The sequence below is a fragment of the Bactrocera dorsalis genome, chromosome 3 (assembly GCF_023373825.1).
Source record: "Bactrocera dorsalis isolate Fly_Bdor chromosome 3, ASM2337382v1, whole genome shotgun sequence".
Lineage (NCBI taxonomy): Eukaryota > Metazoa > Arthropoda > Insecta > Diptera > Tephritidae > Bactrocera > Bactrocera dorsalis.
Window position 1 is genome coordinate 71100864 of NC_064305.1, and position 19898 is coordinate 71120761.

The 19898-nt window shown below is 29.8% G+C and overlaps 1 protein-coding gene across 6 annotated transcripts in view; it reads right to left on the reverse strand.

The window, feature by feature from the left end:
- Positions 1-1550: 1550 nt before the first annotated feature.
- Positions 1551-19898, reverse strand: part of LOC105227303 (homeotic protein distal-less) — a 116699-nt gene continuing 98351 nt past the window's right edge. For 2 of the 6 annotated variants that reach the window (XM_049451663.1, XM_049451662.1), the window contains exons 4-7: positions 6232-6373; positions 5117-5242; positions 4392-4605; positions 1551-3753 (exon numbers count right to left, since the gene is read on the reverse strand). In XM_049451663.1, coding sequence (XP_049307620.1) covers positions 3711-3753; positions 4392-4605; positions 5117-5242; positions 6232-6373 — 525 coding nt within the window. In that variant the 3' untranslated portion in view covers positions 1551-3710. Of the gene's footprint in view, positions 3754-4387; positions 4606-5116; positions 5243-6231; positions 6374-19898 lie in introns of those variants that run through there. The other 4 variants (XM_049451666.1, XM_049451665.1, XM_049451668.1 and 1 more) reach the window with 4 other exon arrangements.

The window sequence follows — 19898 nt, forward strand, 5'->3', positions numbered from 1 at the left end:
TCAGAATACTTCCTTCCACAATTTGGTAAAACTTGCTTATTTTTGTACCGTCAAGCCAGAAATCTGTGACGATGACTTTTGTGTAATGTTCCGCATTTCTGATGCACAGAGCGCAAAGTTTTTGAAATAAACGTCCACGATTTTCCAATTCCCTGAAGAAACTACTAAAGCTCTAAACAGTGCCTCAACAATTGACATCTATATTCAAAGTAATAGGCCTGATTTTCTTCCGCCGCGACTGTACTTGGGAGCGTGCGCGCATGGACTGGATTCGGTAGAGGGCGTTCCTAGCTAACGAACGTGCGGCTGGTCAGTTGTCTCCGAGCATCCGTGAGTGATCAAATTCTGTGTGAAACTCGGTAAATCTGCGCCAGAGACGTTTGATATGATCAAGCAGGCTTACCCAGATATTGCTTTCTTGTAAACAGCTAACTGCCAAGGCCGGCATCCCAATGCTTTTGCAGCCGCTCTACCGCCCAGATGTGGCCCGCCCGTACTTTTTTAAGGTAAGGTTATGGTGCATGGAAATCATTAGGCCAGCGTTAGAGAGATTCTTTTGCCATCTCTCGCGAGTCGTTCGAATGATTTTGGCGGATATTATGGGTATGAACGCGATCAACTTGTCCCGATAAAGCTAGATTTTTTTTTTTTTTTAAGTATACCGTTGACAGGTCTCTTTGGGCATGCTTGATCGTGTGAATAGTGGCGATTGGACATGTATTTATGAGATTGGCATGGAAGGAAGTCAAAAAGCATCGGATTGGAGGGCAAAACGTGCCGATACCAGACAAAAAACACGCCATAGACGTTTTAAAAACAAGGTGATGCTCATTGTTTTTTTCGATATTCGTGGTTTGATGTATCATTAATTTGTTTCGGACGAAGAAGTTCTATTTGGCCGTATATAGGCGTTTTCGTGAGAACATCCCTGGAAAAGAACCGGAACTGTAGAAGAACAATGCATGGATTTTACACGAAGATAACGCATCATCGCATTAAGACACAATTGTGACGGAATTCAAGGCCAAAAACGCAATGTGATTTATTCTTGTTCCCCAAATTGAAATTGTCTCTCTTTGTGAAATCGTCATCTGGTGGGGATTACTTTGAAATCGACAATATAAATATTGGTGCATAATTTAAGCCATATCATATAGCTGTCAACCAAACTAAACAATCAAAATCAAAATTTCTTTGAAAGTATTTTTTTATTTGTGAAGTGTATTCTAGCTTCGGTTCCACCATTTTTTCTTGATTCTGACCTTTTCGTCCTATTTTTTTGTTTAAGAAAAACACATTTTTTTGTATTTAAAATTCTTTGTTTTAATTTTTATTTCCATACGAATTATTATTGTATTTGTATTGTTTCATTTCGTTACAATTACGACACACTTGCTATATATATTTATATATATTTATTTATATAATTTAGTACTAAATTCAATTACAGAATTACTAAGTTTAGCATGTCTAAATGTATGTATTATTATTTTTAGGTCTATTTAAAAGTGTTTTTTTTTTTGCTTTAGTTTGACTTACATACAACAACGAAAAAATTATGCACATATATACATATATGTATGTATATGTACGTGTGTGCATACACACATTTTATAACACTTTTCGAAAATGTTTAACTTATGACTAATATTATGAATTATTTTGTTTGCCTGACTAAGCGCTAAATGCTGTTGAAAGGTGATACTTGAGAGAAAACTGGGGGACTTTACTTTTGATAAGAGGATTTTCGGGAAATTGCGTAACTGAAAATATGTTTTTGCTTATTGTTGTTGCTTTTTGATGAGTTATGACTTTTAAAGTTGCTAAAGCCTCTATCTTGTAGCCAATGGATTTTCGAAAAAAAATTTCGGAAAAGTTGAAAACTCAAAATATTTTTTTTCTGCATATTGTTGTTGTTTTATGTTGAGTTATGACTTTTAAAGTTGTGGCCAATGGATTTTCGAAAAAAAATTCGGAAAAGTTGAAAAGTCAAAATATTTTTTTCTGCATATTGTTGTTGTTTTATGTTGAATTATGACTATTAAAGTTTTTAATGTCACTATCTTGTGGCCAATGGATTTTCGAAAAAGGTGATAAGTCAAAAAAAAAATGTTTGCAATAATTTTTGTTGTTGTTTTTTTGTTTAGTGGCTTTTGTAGTATTTCTTTGTTTAGCTTTTTGTGGTCTGTTTGAAAATTCCTACTTGTGTGCGACTGCTGCGTTTTAAAAAAATATTTTAAGATGCTCAATATTGATTTTGCAGATAACCAAACAATTTTTTTTTTACCAACGGCGCTTCTTTGTTTTTGTTTTGCTAAAAAAAGGTAAAAACAAATATTTTATTCGCCTTTCTGTTTCTGTTTCCGTTTCCGTTTCCATTTTTATTTTTTTTATTTTTTTTTGTCTTTTCTTCTGCTTTGTGTAATAATGCTATCGACTACAGGAAAGTGGGACAAATGTTACGTAACTATTTATTAATAATTTAACGCACTTTACTTACACTTTAAATTAGCTTAAGCTACTTTATGTAAGTGATGTCACTATTCATTGTATTTACAGCTTTGTTTTTGTTAACTAAAGGCTTTTACATTTAACACAAAATTATTTAATTAGAATTATTTAAATGCTAGAAAATAGCTTTTTACAAAAATTTACAGTTTCTATAATTACGTTTATTTTTTTATTTTAGTTTCAATTAAAAAAAATAGGATTCAAATTTTTCGTGCTTGCTTTCACTTACGTTTTTATACACAAGTTTTATATTCGTCTACTAAAACAACGGTAATTGTAAAATGTCAATTTAAAATAATTTTTTTGTTAATTTTTTTTTCAATTTTATTTTAATTTTTTTTATGTGCTACTTTAAAAATAATATTGCACATAAAAACAATTTTTTATTTAACACAATTTTACTACGAATTTAATTAATTTTTTATATAAAATTTTCATAATTTTTTCCTGATTTTAATGATGATAATTTGAATGGCGTCTGAAGAGAAATAATAAAATTATTGAGATCTGATTTTAACTGATTTTTATTGTGCTATATTATATATACGATCGCATATGTAGATTTAAGCGGCAAAAGCTGCGAACTTTTTATTGTTTTTTAATTAACAGCATAAAAAAATTAACAGCAAACTAAAAAAAAAAATAAAATAATCTACATAAACACAGACAACAAAACGAATTATTTTTAAATTTTTTTTTTTATTATTATTAAACATTTTTTTAATTAATTAATTTTTTTTAATTTATTTATTAATTAATTATTATCAACATTTTCAGCACTTAATTCGAGTTTACTACATTTTTAAACTGTTAAAGTTTCAACTATTTTTTATTTTATTTTAATTTTTATTTTTAATTAAAATTTATTTATAATAATTATAAGTAATTGTAATTAAATTCATCTTAGCATTTTACTTTAATTACTTACACGCAAATTTTTATATATATGTATATAATTATGTATTGAAATTATTAATTTAAAAATTTAATTACAGCATTTTTTGTTGTTGTAAATATTTTACACTTTACTTTAAAATAATTTTTATTTTTAATTAGAAAAAATTTAAATTACCTTCTTTGTGTACAACATTTTTGTTTATTGTTTTTATTTTTCATTAAATATACGCATTGGAATTATCTATGAAAATAGGATCGGTTTGGTGTATGTATTGTTGTTGTTGCTGTTGGTGGTGGTGGTGTTAAACCGCTGGCCAGACCCTGTAATTGGTATGAGAGGGAACACTGTATCATTAGTGAAATAAGCGCTGTGTATCGCGATAAAGAGTTAAAATTTTAATTTAATTACAATTAATTATTTCCAATTAATTTGTAATTATTTGCAATAAATAAAAATAATTACAACTTAATATACTATATGAAATTAATTATGTATTATTAATTATTTGTCATTAATTTTTCAAAATTTTATTTGCAATTAATTATTCGCAAAAAAAATTACCGCAATTTAATATATCTAATTAATTATGTATAGTTAATTAGTTGGAATTAATTCTTTAAAATTTTATTTGCAATTAACTACTTCTAATTAATTATTTATCACAAATATTTTAAAATTTAATTTCTAATTAATTATTTGCAACAAATAAAAATAATTGCACTTTAATATAAAAAATTAATTATGAGTAATTAATTAGTTTCAATTAATTATTTTAAATTTTTGCATTTGTATTATCGCGATTAAAAGTTAAAACTTTAATTTAATGACAATTAATAATATATAATTATTTTTTTTTTAATTTAACTGGTAATTAATTATTTGCAATTTATTATATGTAATTAATTAGTTGCAATTAATTTTTTTTTAATTTTTTTTTGCATTTGAAAAAATTATTATTTTGATAGTTACTAGAGCTACTTACGTTAGTAACGAAGGATTCGTTTCTGGCTGGTACCAATATTGTGGCGGTACATAGCCGCTCATTTGCGGTGGCGGATTGTGGTGATGCGATTGCGGATGTGGTGGCGCTGGATGAGGTGGTTGCGGCGTCATTTGCGGTGGTTTGTGATCGATCCAATGTGGCTTCTGATCCCATGGCGCTTGCGTAGGCGGACTAAGACCCGTTGGAGGGAATTCTATAACACGGAGAGGAAGAGAGAGAGAGAGAGAGAGAAAGAGAAAAGTGTTAATATTTGTTGTTAAAACTGAGAAATGGTTGTTTTTAACTAGCTTATATATACTTAAATAAAATATGTAATAATAATTACTGATTTACGCCAATTAAGAAGAAGAAGAATTACTAATTTAATTTTTTTAATTATGTTTTTTTTTTATAAATTCTAAATTAATTATGTATTTAAAATTAGTTAATTAAGTTTTTTGAAAGTTAGCAAAAGTATTATCTTTTTAGTATATAATTAAATTAATTTATTGTAATTAACAAAGTTAATTAATTGTAATTAACAAAAATTAAAGTAAAGTTATTGAATTATTTTCAATTTTTTTAAATTTAATTTTTTAGATAATTTTTATTTCTAATTTAATTTTGTTTTAATGTTTTTAATTTAATATTTAAATTTAAATAATTTCTTTCATACATATTTTAATTAATTAATTTAGCATATAAATTTATTTTGTTTAACTTACCAGGTGATAACTCGGACACAGGCGTACTTGATGGCGTCGGACTATGTCCGGGAGGTAGATAATGTGATGGTGAGCCGCTATTGGAGCCACCGCCGTTATTACCGCCTGCAATGATTTTGAGATAAACTTTTTTTAAATCAGTTAAAATTATATAGTATCAAAGAAAAAATTAAAAAAACTAATAATATTTAAATAAGTACGACAGAGTGTGTATGTATGTATATATGTATGTATATATATTGATATATGTATGTATGTGAAGGAAGTATAGTTCCAGAAAAATTTGCCTCTAACGGTACCTATATTTTTTTATAATAGGTAAAATTGGCAACTCTCGTTTTAAAGAAAACTTTTTTAGTAAGTAAGTAGCTTTTGCTTCTTTTTGTTTTATAAATTTCTTCTTTTTAAAGTATGCTCTAGCCTTCAAGACCAGAACTTATTAAATTTATTGTTATTTTCTAGTGCTTTAAAGATTAATATTTGAAATGCTTTTCAAGGTCAAATATTTTTTTTTAATATTTTTTAATGAATTATTATGAAGTTAGTTTTTAATTATTTTAATTATTTTAAATATATTAATAAATTTTTAAATAATTTCAATTTTAATTTTTTTAATGAAATTTTAATTAATTTCAATTATTTTTTAATAATTTTTAATTAATTTCAATTTTAGTTGTTTAATAACTTTTTAATTAAATTCAACTTTAATTTAAAAAAAAAATTAATTAATTTTATTTATTTTTTAATAAAATCTTAATTATTTCCAATTTTAATTTTTTAATAAAGTTTTAATTAATTTTTCAATAAAATTTTAAATGATTTCAATTTTAATTTTTTAACAAATTTTAATTTGAATAATTTTTTAATTAATATGAAATTGTTTAAGTGTTTTTGGTGTTAATTTTAACTTAACCTTTTGCATTTGATTCTATCCAAAATTTATCTGGCAACATTGCATAATTTTTTAGATAATTACATTTTCTATGAATTAATTCTCTTTTGTGCTTAATTAAGCCTAACCTATGCAAATATATACATATGTATATACATATACAAAAAGTTAAATGTAGCAGCTTTACTTAAAATATTTTCATGAATAAAATTTCAAAACTCACCACTGTGCATATTTTGATTTGGACTATGTTGACCAGGATTTGGACCACCACCACCCAATGGCATGCCGCCGGTGCCAGGCGCTTGTGCAGCTTTCATCATTTTTTTGTACTTCGACCGTCGATTCTGGAACCAGATTTTCACCTAAAATGAAAGTAAATAAACAATATTTTTAGAAACATTTTGTTTAAATAATTAAAATTTTAATTAATTGCCTTTTACATAAAATTCTCAAAATTAATTATTATAAATATTTCAACATTATTTAAGCCTCTAAGCACGTTCTGTAAGATTCACAGTTGCAGTAATTAGTCTATGCGTGTGAAAATTCAGTATTTTCCAAAACTTCGTTTAAGATTATTAAAAAAAAAAATAAAATTAAAATAATTAAATAGATAATCATTACGCAATACACCTTGCTTATCTTTGAAAAATGTTGCATGAATAATTAAGTACTTCTATGTTACACCTGTTACCGTACACATAGCGGTACAATTTATATGCCTAAGTTACAAATTTCCAGCTGACTATACATATAACGGTACATAGACATATGTATGCATAATAAGTGTGCTGTTCATTAATTCATTGAATGAAAACTTAATTACTGATTACAAAACGCCGTCGGCGCTTAACACCTCTTCGTGTTAATTAAAAATTAATCCTGCCTTAATTAAACAAATAATTATTCTAGCGTTGAATTTTTATAAATAGTGATTTAATTGTTGTTTTTCGTAATTTTTTTATTTTATTTATTTTTTTTTTTTTTGAAGGAATTTATTTGTTCTTTCTATACTCTTTGAGGGCTTAGAAACCAGTGAGAGAGGACAAATTCAGAATGATAAGACATATGACCTCTGAAAGTCATATCGTTTATACTATATTATATATGGTTTATATGTAAATAGTAAGAACTATTTTAAACATATTTTTTTCTAAACATATATGTACCTTATATACATATGTATGTATCTCACTGCACTTGAATGCTTTAGAGTGTATAATATGTATACTCTGTATATGTAAGTATGCATATAAGTAAGTATATATGTATGTATGTACAGCTGAATAAACAATAATGCTAATGGCTACTCATAAATAATACTGCCACAATCAAAAAGCAGCACTTATAGTTACAACAATAAAGTTAATATTATTGCCTTGAATTTGAAATATTTGAAACACACACACACATGTCCATATGTATACGATGTATAACTAATTATTATTACTTATGTAACATTAATTACATTTTATTGGGGCATTAATTTGAGTGCTCAAGTATTTTTCGACTTTATTTTTAGAAATAAAATTTATTGCCGGCATTTGCTAGCGTCAAGTTTGCAACAGGGATATTGTAAATGAAAATAAAGAAAAAAATTTAATTCTAAAAAAATATTGAAAATTTGTAATTTTTTTAAGAAAAATAAAAATACATAAAAAATTTCAAAAATATCGATTGTTTTTTTTAATTTTTAAAAATAATATAAATATATAAATAAATTAAAATATTAACAAACTAAGAATCAATTTTATTGATAAAAAAATATTTTTATAAAAAAATATATATATTATTTTTGAAAAAAAAAAATTATATGTCTTTTTAATAATAAATTAACTAATTTTTTTTTTTTAATTTTTTTTAAATTAATTTATTTTCATTAAAAATATATATTGTTAGATTTTTCAATTTAAGTTAATTAAAATAAAAATAAAAAAAAACAATTTAATTCATTAAAAAGAAATATTAAAAAAATACCATTTATCTACAAAAAGCAATATTGTTATAAAAATATATAATTACTAACAAAAAATATGTATATATTTTATAATAAATTTGCTTAAAAATTTTTTTGAAACATTAATGTTTCCATAAAAAAATATATTATTACATTTTGAAAAATAAGGAAATAAAAATAAAAAAAAACAATTTAATTCATTAAAAAGAAATATTAAAAATATGTATATAATTTTTATATAAAAAACAATATTATTTAAAAATAAATAAAAATAAAAATAATTACGAACAAAACATCTATTTTTAAAAATAAATTGATTTATTGAATTTTTGAAATTTTTTTTTTTAAATATATTACATTTTTTGAATTAACAAAATACATTTCTTAAATTAAAATAAAAACGAAACATAAACAATTTAATTCATAAAAAGGAAAAATTAAAAAAATATAATTTTTGTATTAGAAAATGAAGTCTCTTGAAAAATGTAAAATATTTAATTATATAGTATGTATTTTACTATGAAAGAATATTATGAAGAATTTAGACCACTCTAGAGTGGAAAAAACTCAGCTTATTAAAATTTTGTTTCCAGAAATCAATAAAGATTATATTAAGATCTCTTTATTATGGTTATAATTGAAGGCTGAAAAAAAAATTCACTGAGAAAATAATCTTATCCAGTTTTTATCTTGAAAAAAGAATTCAATTTTCATTGGGGTTTGCTCATGGAAGAATATTCGAATTCTCATTGAGCAAATAGTCTTTTGAAATTTTAATTGTAAAGAGATCTGAAAAATCAGGCAACTTTAAATACAAAAAGCACGATGAAGACATACACAACACTTGAATCACTTTCAAAAAAAAAGTTCAAAATTCGTATAAATCATTTATGTGTAAAATATATATATTTTCTTCTAATCCACAGTGCTTTTACCCCTTAAAAACTCATTACCCTAGTACCTAGTAGTGCTTAGACAACACACACCTTACACTACCAAGCTTTCATTCTAAATTTTTTATCACCTGCGAAAAGTTGTTGCATAAAATTCCTTGAAATCTGTGCGGTTTCACACATTTATTTGCACCAATTCGACGAACAGCGTGTGAAATTCGACAACGCCTTGATATTTACGACACCACTTACATAAAATACAACCACACATGCACATACAACCGTTAGCGCTCAAGACACTGCATAAACAAGTAATACAGCAACCTCAATATGAATATAAATCAATGCAAATTTAAACATTAAATCCATACATGTATGTATGTAAGTATGTATATATGTATGTATCAATTAAATATGAACAACTGTGCAATAATACATGACATAGTGAATTAATTTCTAAGCCTTCTGCGTCAGTGGTTAAACGCCCAATGGCAGCTATGGCTAAACAAGTTGATAGCTAGTAGCTGCGAGCGTGTGTACACGGCCTAAATTGTTTGGGTTTTGTGGTTATAAATATTGTTTATAAACATTTTACTTACTAACATACATTAAAATATGCAAAAAAGTACTAAAAGTGGCAAGAGTTTGACATAAGAAAGAAATAAATCGAAAATGGTTAATTTTGATATTGAAGAAATGAGTAAAAAATATAAATTGAGTGGGTTCAATAGAAGCCTAGGGACTCATAAGAAGTTATGGATACTAAAGCTTTAAGCTAAACTTCCATTTTTACTTTCGTATGAAAGCGTTAAGGAACCTTAACCCAACTTAATCCTAACCTCTATCTAGAAATCGCTTATTTTTCTAACGCCAACCAATTGATCCAACGAGGGTACTGCTTCTCTTCTCTTCCAAAAGCTCTAAACGCTCATTTTAATTTATCGCCATCCATTAGTATGGCAACTACAAGCCAAATCGCGTCCACTTTATGCCAAATAAAATTAAATTCAGTGATAAGGAAATTACGCGCACAAATGAGTGAGGTGAGAAAACTTGTTTTTGTTGTTGTCGCAAATGGCTTTTCAATTGAGTTTGCAATGTAAATTGTCGCAGTTCAGCGTCTAAATGTGGCAACTATAGTATGTACGTTGAAGTGAAAAATAGCAGAAATTATGACTTTGAGTGGACAGGTGGGTCAAAATTAATTGCTGGCAATAAAAGATTTGAAAGGAAAACGTATGAGCTGTTGAAGTTAATGCATTGATGAAAAGTGAGCTTTGGAAAAGCTTAATTTGATGGGGAAATGTGCGGCAGCGTGGGCACTTTGCTGACGTATTTATTAGTTTGTTTTTAGAAAATTCAAAAGTATATTACAAATTTGTAAAGTTTTTGGTAAAAAATGTATTATTAAAAAACTTTATTTTGTTAAATATTTCATTGAAACGTTAGTATTAGTTCCCAAATTATATTAGACCGGTAAGAAGGTCAAATAGAAGCACAAAATTGTGGAAACTGGAGAAAAATAGTGCTAAAAATTCCTATCAAAAGGGAAGCTGCAACATTTCTTTCCAGTAGAATAGTTAGAATGAAATGCCTTTCGACTGGGAAAGTCAGCACTGTTCTTAAATTCATACGAGTTTTTCTAGCCTCGTATCCAGGCTCGGTCTCTCAGTTTATCTTTGGGCGCTAAGCAGTGAAGATACATTTCGGTTGCTCTTTGATGCTATCTTCCTTAACAATGCGTCGTCTGGGGGATAGCTCTCGGAGTGGTACAATAGGATTGCGCGGCCTTTGTCCACCTTCTGGATGAGCAGCACTTGACCTGGGAGATCAATTTGTTGAAACATTTCAAGTCCTAGAGACCGGATGACATCATATTAGCGCAGCTGCAGCAGACTGTTAAGGTAGCATGCAACTGGTTGACAACTATTTAGGCGAACTGTATAAAACTGGGTTACATCCCCGGGGCCTGAGTTACGTTCACTCCGAAGGCTTGTAGGGGCTCCCACATCACGGCCAAGGACTTCAGGCCTTTTAGGCTCTCCTTCTTCTTACTAAAAACTCTGAAGAAACTGATGGTCTGGTACATAAAGCGGCGCATTCCGCGGAACCATTTATCAGGAACGCAATATGCTTATTGTAAAGGCAAGTCAATGGATACCGACCTGCATATTATCGTTTCATGGCTTGAGAAAGCCATTAGGGTTAAGGGATTCGCTGCTTAAAAAACTACCATGGCTGCGGGGTGATTAAAAATTCAACCACTTTCCTTCCTTTTCCCGACTTCAGTTACGACATAAATGATATTTCTTTAAGCTTAGTTATTTTATCTTTTGTTTCCGAAAGGTTTTTTTGGCTTTTTTTGTTTTTTTTTTTTTCTTGTGTGAAGAATTATCAACCTTATCTGCAGAATTATAAGTATTAATTTAAATTTTTTTCATCAAATTTTATAAAGTAACTATAATTTTTATTTTATTTTTAATTTACCGCCACCGTAAAGGCCTTCATGGCTATAAAACTGCGTGCATGTATGTCTGTTTGTGTATGTGTATAAAAATCCTACATACATATTAGATGAAAAGTGCAAATCACTAGCGATTCAAAACAGCTAAAATTATCGATTTCCATTATATAACTAATTTTCGACGCGATTAACTCGCCGGTGAATTGATAATTTTCATCGTAAATTAGCTCTGCTCGGTAGCGCACAAAAGCAGAACGTGTGAAAAGTGCTCAGATGTGTGGCTGGTGCCAGGCGAAGTGGCCACAAATTAACTTACAAGCAAAAAGTATGGTAATTTTTGCATTACTAAGCGCATATTGTACATGCTCATACTAAATAATATATGTACATATGTATATAAGTTAACTTATTTTGAGTTTAATTTTTCTTTTTATTTAAAATTTCATTTATTTGTGTAAACATTTTGTCACGCACTGTACAAGTTAAGTATTTAATTTTACTTTTTATATTTTTGGAGTAACATCCAACTAGCGCAGTGAACAGCCGAATTAAAAGTGAAACTTAAATCTAAGCTTAAGCTATCACCAACTTAATATTCTAAGCGCCGGCAGAGCGAGACGTCGGCAGCGACGCATATTGTTAGTGGCGTGCTAGTAGCGTCATTTAGTTTAGCGTTCTTTTAGTGGGTAGCGGTAAAGTGGCGTGCTAGTAGCGTCATTAAAATCCCTGTTTTTAGTTTGGCGTTCTTTTAGTGGGTAGCGGTAAAGTGGCGTGATGCGTTTGCCAAATTGTGTACCTGCATTCCAGGGCATTCTTAAGCTTACATGGTACAGCAGGTACAGCACACTGTGTAACAAAATATTTATTTTGTTAACTCCTCCCTTCTTAATTTCGAACGTCCGCGTTTGACAGCCAAGTGTAAAGTTTTATTTGGACAACTGAGTGACTTCGATGTAAAGAGTACTATGGCTGAGCTGCAGAATCGTGTTTCGTACTGTAAGCTTTTATTTATAAAATGTTTCAATGAGCGACATATGTATGTACATACATATATAGTGTATTTGGCACTGGTATCGTATTCAATGACGGTTAGCTTGATTCCTTAGGCTGGTGATAGGTGCTGTTTATTCGCCCTTGCGCAATTAAGTGGTGTATTTCCTAACTATGTACATACATATTTTACATGATTTACTGCTTAAAGTATTTAAATATTAGAAAAAGGGTTACAATTCATTTTCATTTTTCATATTTTACATTCATATTTAAATATTGGAAAAAAGTTTACAATTCATTTTCATTTTTCATATTTTACATTCATATTTAAATATTGGAAAAAAGTTTACAATTCATTTTCATTTTTCATATTTTACATTCATATTTAAATGTTGGAAAAAAGTTTACAAATCATTTTCATTTTTCATATTTTACATTCATATTTAAATATTGGAAAAAAGTTTACAAATCATTTTCATATTTTAAATTCATATTTAAATATTGGAAAAAAGTTTACAATTCATTTTCATTTTTCATATTTTACATTCATATTTAAATGTTGGAAAAAAGTTTACAAATCATTTTCATTTTTCATATTTTACATTCATATTTAAATGTTGGAAAAAGGTTTACAAATCATTTTCATTCCTACAAGTGATTCTTACTCTAAATGTTTCTTAATTTTTTAATTTATATGAAGTTATAACATTGGCCTTGGCTCAGTTAATAACATGAGTATATGTAGTAATTTTTTCTTTTTACAATTTCAATTTCAATTTTAAATATTTTTATTTTTACTTTTTAGTTTTATTTTTGATAGTAAAGTTATATTCTATTTACTTTAACGTATTTTTTCTAATTCTGATGCATATTATTTTTGTAATTTTTCAATAAGTTATAATTTTAACTTTTTACTTAAAGCAGTTTTTAATTAAATTTTTATGAACGGTTTTACCCGATTTGGTGAGGACAGTACTGTTAAAGTTTTTAGCGACTATTTCCTCTTTATATCGTGGAGTTAATTTATTTCCTAACCTTTTATTTATATTTACATAAATTGTGTCACCTATGTCGTAATTCTTCATGGGCGTTTTGTTTTTATTATGATAATTTAAATCAGTCTCTTGTTTTTCTCGTAGCCTCTTAACGTTTTCTTGCCTATTTATTTCTATTTGTTTGGAATCGATTAGTGTTCTGTGGCCAAAGAAGAGCTCGAGAGGTTTTTTACCGGTTGTTGAATGGATTGAGTTGTTGTATTCAAAAATTGATCTGTCTAGGAGTTCCTCAAATGATTCATGCGTATTTTCTGATTTGAGGCAACGTATTATTTCGGTAAGAGTAAGGTGAAATCTCTCAACTTGACCGTTCGAACAGCTTTTATAGGGTGGAGCTTTGTGAATTTCTATATTGAATTGATTAGTCAGCATGAATGTGATTGGGCTGGAATTAAATGATTTTTCATTGTCGAATATAATAACTTTTGGTATTCCTAATGAAATTATGATGTCTCTAAGAGGTTGTTTCAGATCCTCTGCCGCTCGTGATTTAATTTGTTTAATAAGAGCATATTTCGAAAATTTATCTATGGCGGTAAGAATGAGTTGTTTGTTTGTGTGGTATATATCGATATGGACAATATGTCCGGGGTACTCAGGTATTGGTGTGCTTTGAATAGCGTGTTTATGAGGGTGACGGTCGTATTTATTAAATTTACATGTTCTGCACTGTTTCACGATTTTTTTAATCTTGGCTCTCATTTGTGGAAAATAAAACTTTTCTAGAATTTGCAACTTGTTTTCTTCGCTATTTCGGTGGGCACGATTGTGTTCATTAATAATTTCCTCATTTTGATCGGCTGAATTTGTTAGATCTCTTACTAACTTCCTAGTGAACTGTATTTTGTATCTGTTGAAACGATCGGCAAAAATTTTTTGTATCATACCTAGTGTTCGTTCGTCTGTCATGAGGCCATTAGTAACCGATGGGTTCAGATATGATTTAAGGATATTGGCTAATTTTTCTTCGTTGAAAGTTACATCAGTTACTGTGTGACGATGATATGTTGGGAATGGAATTTCAAACTTGTAGTCAGTGTTATTTCCTACATTGAGGATGATTTGGTTTTTGAATACGTTAAGGGGTACATTGGCAAATGGTATCAAATTCTGTGAGGAGCTTTCGTCGCTGTTCTGGGTCAACGTCATAGAGTTAATATGTGAATTGCGAGGGGGACGAGATAAAGCATCTGCAACTTTATTCCTTGATCCGGGTTTGTACTGTAGTTCGTAATGGTATTCTTCTAAAATTGATTTCCATCGCTTCATTTTAGAATTGGAATTTTTGTTAGATAAGGCGTACGATAATGGCTGATGGTCTGTAAAGATCTTTACTTTGGCTGTCCCGTACAAGTAGTTTCGAAGGCATTTCAAAGCCCAAATAATAGCTAGCATTTCTCTCTCGTTAGTGGCATATGCTTCCTCCGTTTTACTTAGGGTTCTCGAAATGAATATAATGGGTCTATTTTCCTGTGTTAATACTGCGCCAATAGCGTATTTTGATGCGTCCGTCGTTAGGTGAAATTCCTTATTATAGTCGGGATAAGATAGCATAACGTCTTCCGACAATAGAGAATTTTTTACCTTTTGGAATGCATCGATGGCTTCTTTGGAAAGGTTAATGTATTTCCTACTAGAAAGTCTTTTGGATATATGTCCTTCCTCCCCCCTTAAAAGGGATGTCAAGGGTTTCGTCAATTTGGCGTAATCTTTTATAAAACGACGATAGAAACCGGACAGTCCTAGAAATGACCTGAGGTCTTTTATAGTTCTTGGACAGGGAAAGTTTTTAATTGCCTCTACTTTTTTTGGGTTGGTTCGTATACCATTTTGGGATACAATAAAACCAAGGAATTCGACTTCTGTTTTCAAGAATTCACATTTGTCGATTTGCACCTTCATATTAGCGTTTTGTAAAGTTCGAAATATGGTTTCGATATTTTGGAAATGTGATTCGGTATCTTCACTAAATACGATTATGTCGTCAATGTATACGTAGCATATTTTCCCTATGTGTTCACGTAAAATATCGTCGAGTGCACGTTGAAAAATTGATGGTGCATTTTTGAGACCGAATGGTAGTCTTGTGAACTCGTATTTTCCGTGTCTTACGGAGAAAGCCGTTTTTTCTATATCGTTCTCTTTTAGAGGTATTTGGTGAAATCCACTTTTAAGGTCTATGACTGAAAATAATTTGCTTTTTCCTAGTTCTGAGAGTACGTTACTGATGTCGGGTATGGGATAACGATCAGGAATGGTGACGGTATTGAGTTTCCTATAATCAATAACGAGTCGATATTTTTTCTTTCCTGAAGCGTCTATTTTCTTTGGTACTATCCATACCGGAGAATTATAAGGAGACCGTGAAGGTCGAATTATGTTATTGTCAAGAAGTTCCTGTATTTGTTTTTCAACTTCATCTTTTAGGGAAATAGGATATGGGTAATATGCCGAATATATTGGCCTTTCGGTTGTAGTTTTTATTTCACCTTTTACGATGGTTGTGAATGTAAGCTTTTCGTTTGGTTCAGCAAATAAATTTGAGTATTGTCTTATTAAATTTTCGATATGAAGTTTTTCTTGTTCAGTCATGTGTTCTGTTCTGATGCCAATGTTATTTAAGGAATTTGCAGATTGTTGTTTTATTTTAATTTTATAGTTATTGCAAATAGTCATATAATTTTCTTTCGTATGAATGATGGCGGATAGTTCTTTTAGGCTATCATTCCCTAATATTCCGTCGAAGGATTTTAAAGGTGGCAATAAAAAGAATTTTACATTGAAATGATTTTGTTTAAATAAATTTACCATTGTATGGTGAGTTATCTTAACATTACCTGCTATTGAATTTACGTAGAATATATTTTTATTAGGAATGGGGTTTTGAACATGTTTTGGTTGTATGTAATTTCTGTTCGAGCCAGTATCGATAAGGAATTTGAGCAATTCACCGCTAGTTGTTTTGCACTCGAAATATGGTAGTGATGAATTGCTTAATCTAAAAAAATGTATGTCTGTAAAGTCTTCAGTTTCATTAGGAAATGTCTCGTTTATAAATTTTGTTTTGTTCGTGTATTCAATTAAGTTTTGTTCATAATTATCTTGTTCGTTTACGAATTCTGAATTATTGATATGAAAATTTCTTTGTAGTTTTGGTGGATTTTGATTATTGGAAAATCCACTTGTTGGTCTTTTCCCTGTGTATTTAGGAGCAAAAGATCTGTTCACATAGTTAACATTAGCTGTTTTTAGACTTGGATCTATGTCCATAGGTTGCGGTGGTTTTGGGGCAGTTGGCCTAGGTGGAGGAAATTTATAATCATTATGTCCGTAACGGTATTGGTTGTAAGGTCTATTTGGTTGGAATACCCTTTGAGGTGTTTGTGGCGAGCGAAATGGTTGAGGATAATCGCGATGTTGGTTAAATGTGTTAGGGTGTGAACTATAGGAAAAAAGTGGTGGTGAGCTTGTGCTTAGCCCTTTTCCAATGTTATTAGTATGTCTGGCATACTGAGCCCTAAAGTTTTGGTTTTGTAATTTTGTACATAGATATAAAGCTTGTGGTAGGTCTACTGGTTCTTTCATTCCCAATAATCGCGGTAGGTCACCTTTAAGACCTCTAATAAAAGTATCTAAAGCCTTATCGCGGTATGTGCCTATTAAGACGTTCATGGATTCACTTCCGATTTCCATACACGAAATTTTATTTAAAATAAGAGACAAATGTTCATACACGGCTTGATAGAAGTGTTCCACCGTCTTGTTGCCTTGAACTAGAGTAATCATTTGGTACTCAAGTGTGCCGAGATCCCGCTTATCTGCATAATGCAGAGTCAAACATCGTGAAATGCTGTTCCAGTTTAGTGGAGTATTATACGACTCCAAAACATTATCAGCAGTTCCAGTTATTTTATTTCTTATAGAATTTATAATACCAAAATATTTAGCTGTTCCTCTGATAGGTTCGTACAACTTTAAAATTCTATCAACGCTCTTCTTCCAAGAGCTGTATTCGATTGGATTTCCCGAAAATTCTCTGAGGCAGCGAACTACGTCAGGAACCTTATCTAGTTCATCAATATTATGCCTATATTCGCTGTTAATTACTTCATCTGTACAGTTAAGTTCGTTATGATTAGTTTGTCTGCTGTCTTCGGTGAGGCATACATTTCTCACTATTCTTCTAATCAGAGCTTCTAATTCTGGTGTTGCGTTTACTTGCTCTATAATTGGTGTATTGGCAGGAGAGGGTACGGATGGTATATTTATTATTGGTGGACGAATAAGGTTGTTTGGGTTAGTCATTTTGATTATTTGTTTGATTATATATTTTTATTCTATTAATTTTTTGTAGTTTTTTTAGGTTATATTCGTATTTATTATAAGAACCGGAGGGTCCCCCCGAAGGTGGTGAATCGCGGTCTTTTTAGGTATTTTTAGTTATAGCTGTATAAGCCTCTAAAATGGTTATTATTGTTTTAATATCGAATTATATCCGATCTCTGGAGGGTCCCCCCGAAGGTGGTGAATCGCAGAGACGTTTTAAGATAGAAAATGGTTGATATTATGATTGTTCTCTGGAGGGTCCCCCCGAAGGTGGTGAATCGCAGAGACGTTTTAAGTTAGAAAATGGTTAATATTATGATTGTTCTCTGGAGGGTCCCCCCGAAGGTGGTGAATCGCAGAGACGTTTTAAGTTAGAAAATGGTTAATATTATGATTGTTCTCTGGAGGGTCCCCCCGAAGGTGGTGAATCGCAGAGACGTTTTAAGTTAGAAAATTATTATAAGGATTAAAAGTTCCTTTTTAATGTGGTGTTATTTTATATTGATTTTCAACAAAATATTATAATTTTAATTTATGATTGTATTTTATTTTATTATAAGGATTATTTTATATAATTTTATTATAGCTCGTTAGCTAAATTTGCTTTTATGTTATATTGAATTGAAATTAATATTTCTTAATAAATTTAAATAAGTAGTAGGAAAACAATTTATTTTATTTTTACTAATAAGTATTCGTATATACATACATATATAATATATATTTTGCTGTCTCAAAAAAAAGAGATTTTTTTTTTAACTTTTTTTTTTTTTACTTTTTTTTGTTTTTTTTTTTTTTTTGTTTAGTAATAACTATTTTACCTCATTTTTCAATTCATTATATTAATTTTTTTGTGTTCAACTAAAAATACACTTTTGCATACACTTTTGTGAAATGAATATCTGATTCAAATTCTTCTTTTTTTGGTAAAAGATAATATTTTTTGTTTGGAAAACGGTTTTTTCTCGATTTTTTTTTTTTTTTTTTTTTTTTTTGAATTTTTACTAATTTATATTAATTTTTTGTGTTCAACTAGGAATACCATACACTTTTTTGAACCACTTATTCAAATTTTACATTTTAGATAGAAGATAATATTATTTTTAACACTTTTCACTTACATATGTATTTAATTGATTGAATTATATAATTAAAAATGGGAATTAAAAATACTTAAAATTAGCATCTTACACGTGCATGGCTGGAAGAAGAGTCCCTTTTAGTCCTTTGCGTCGTTACTTGGGTTCCCCCGATGGCCACTTCCTCGCACGCTTCTCTTCCTCAAGCATGGGTAAGAGATCGAGGTTGACGATTAATTCGGCTAGGAGGATAATTGATTAAAATTCCTCTGCAAACTCCTTCAGGCTGTTGTGTGGTTCTCCAATCCGTTGGGCGCCAGTTAACTTATTTTGAGTTTAATTTTTCTTTTTATTTAAAATTTCATTTATTTGTGTAAACATTTTGTCACGCACTGTACAAGTTAAGTATTTAATTTTACTTTTTATATTTTTGGAGTAACATCCAACTAGCGCAGTGAACAGCCGAATTAAAAGTGAAACTTAAATCTAAGCTTAAGCTATCACCAACTTAATATTCTAAGCGCCGGCAGAGCGAGACGTCGGCAGCGACGCATATTGTTAGTGGCGTGCTAGTAGCGTCATTTAGTTTAGCGTTCTTTTAGTGGGTAGCGGTAAAGTGGCGTGCTAGTAGCGTCATTAAAATCCCTGTTTTTAGTTTGGCGTTCTTTTAGTGGGTAGCGGTAAAGTGGCGTGATGCGTTTGCCAAATTGTGTACCTGCATTCCAGGGCATTCTTAAGCTTACATGGTACAGCAGGTACAGCACACTGTGTAACAAAATATTTATTTTGTTAACTTATATACGTGTAGCTAGATTTATATATCTATGTATGTATATACGAGCATAAATACTAAGCATGTGGAGACCAGCGTTGCATTTAAGCACTAATCTCTGCAAGTGGCCAACGGCATGTCCAAACAGGTTAACCGCCGTGGCGATTATTTAATTTGTATAACAGTGTAGCATTCTGTGAAATGCAGATTGGCGTCGCACACGCTTGCAATAAGTGCCGACGCATTAAAAGTAGTGTGTGCGCGTGCGGCTGTGTGTGTTTGTGTGAATGTGTGAACGATGCATTAACGCACCACTTGCTATAAAATACGCGCTGCAAGCAATTAGAT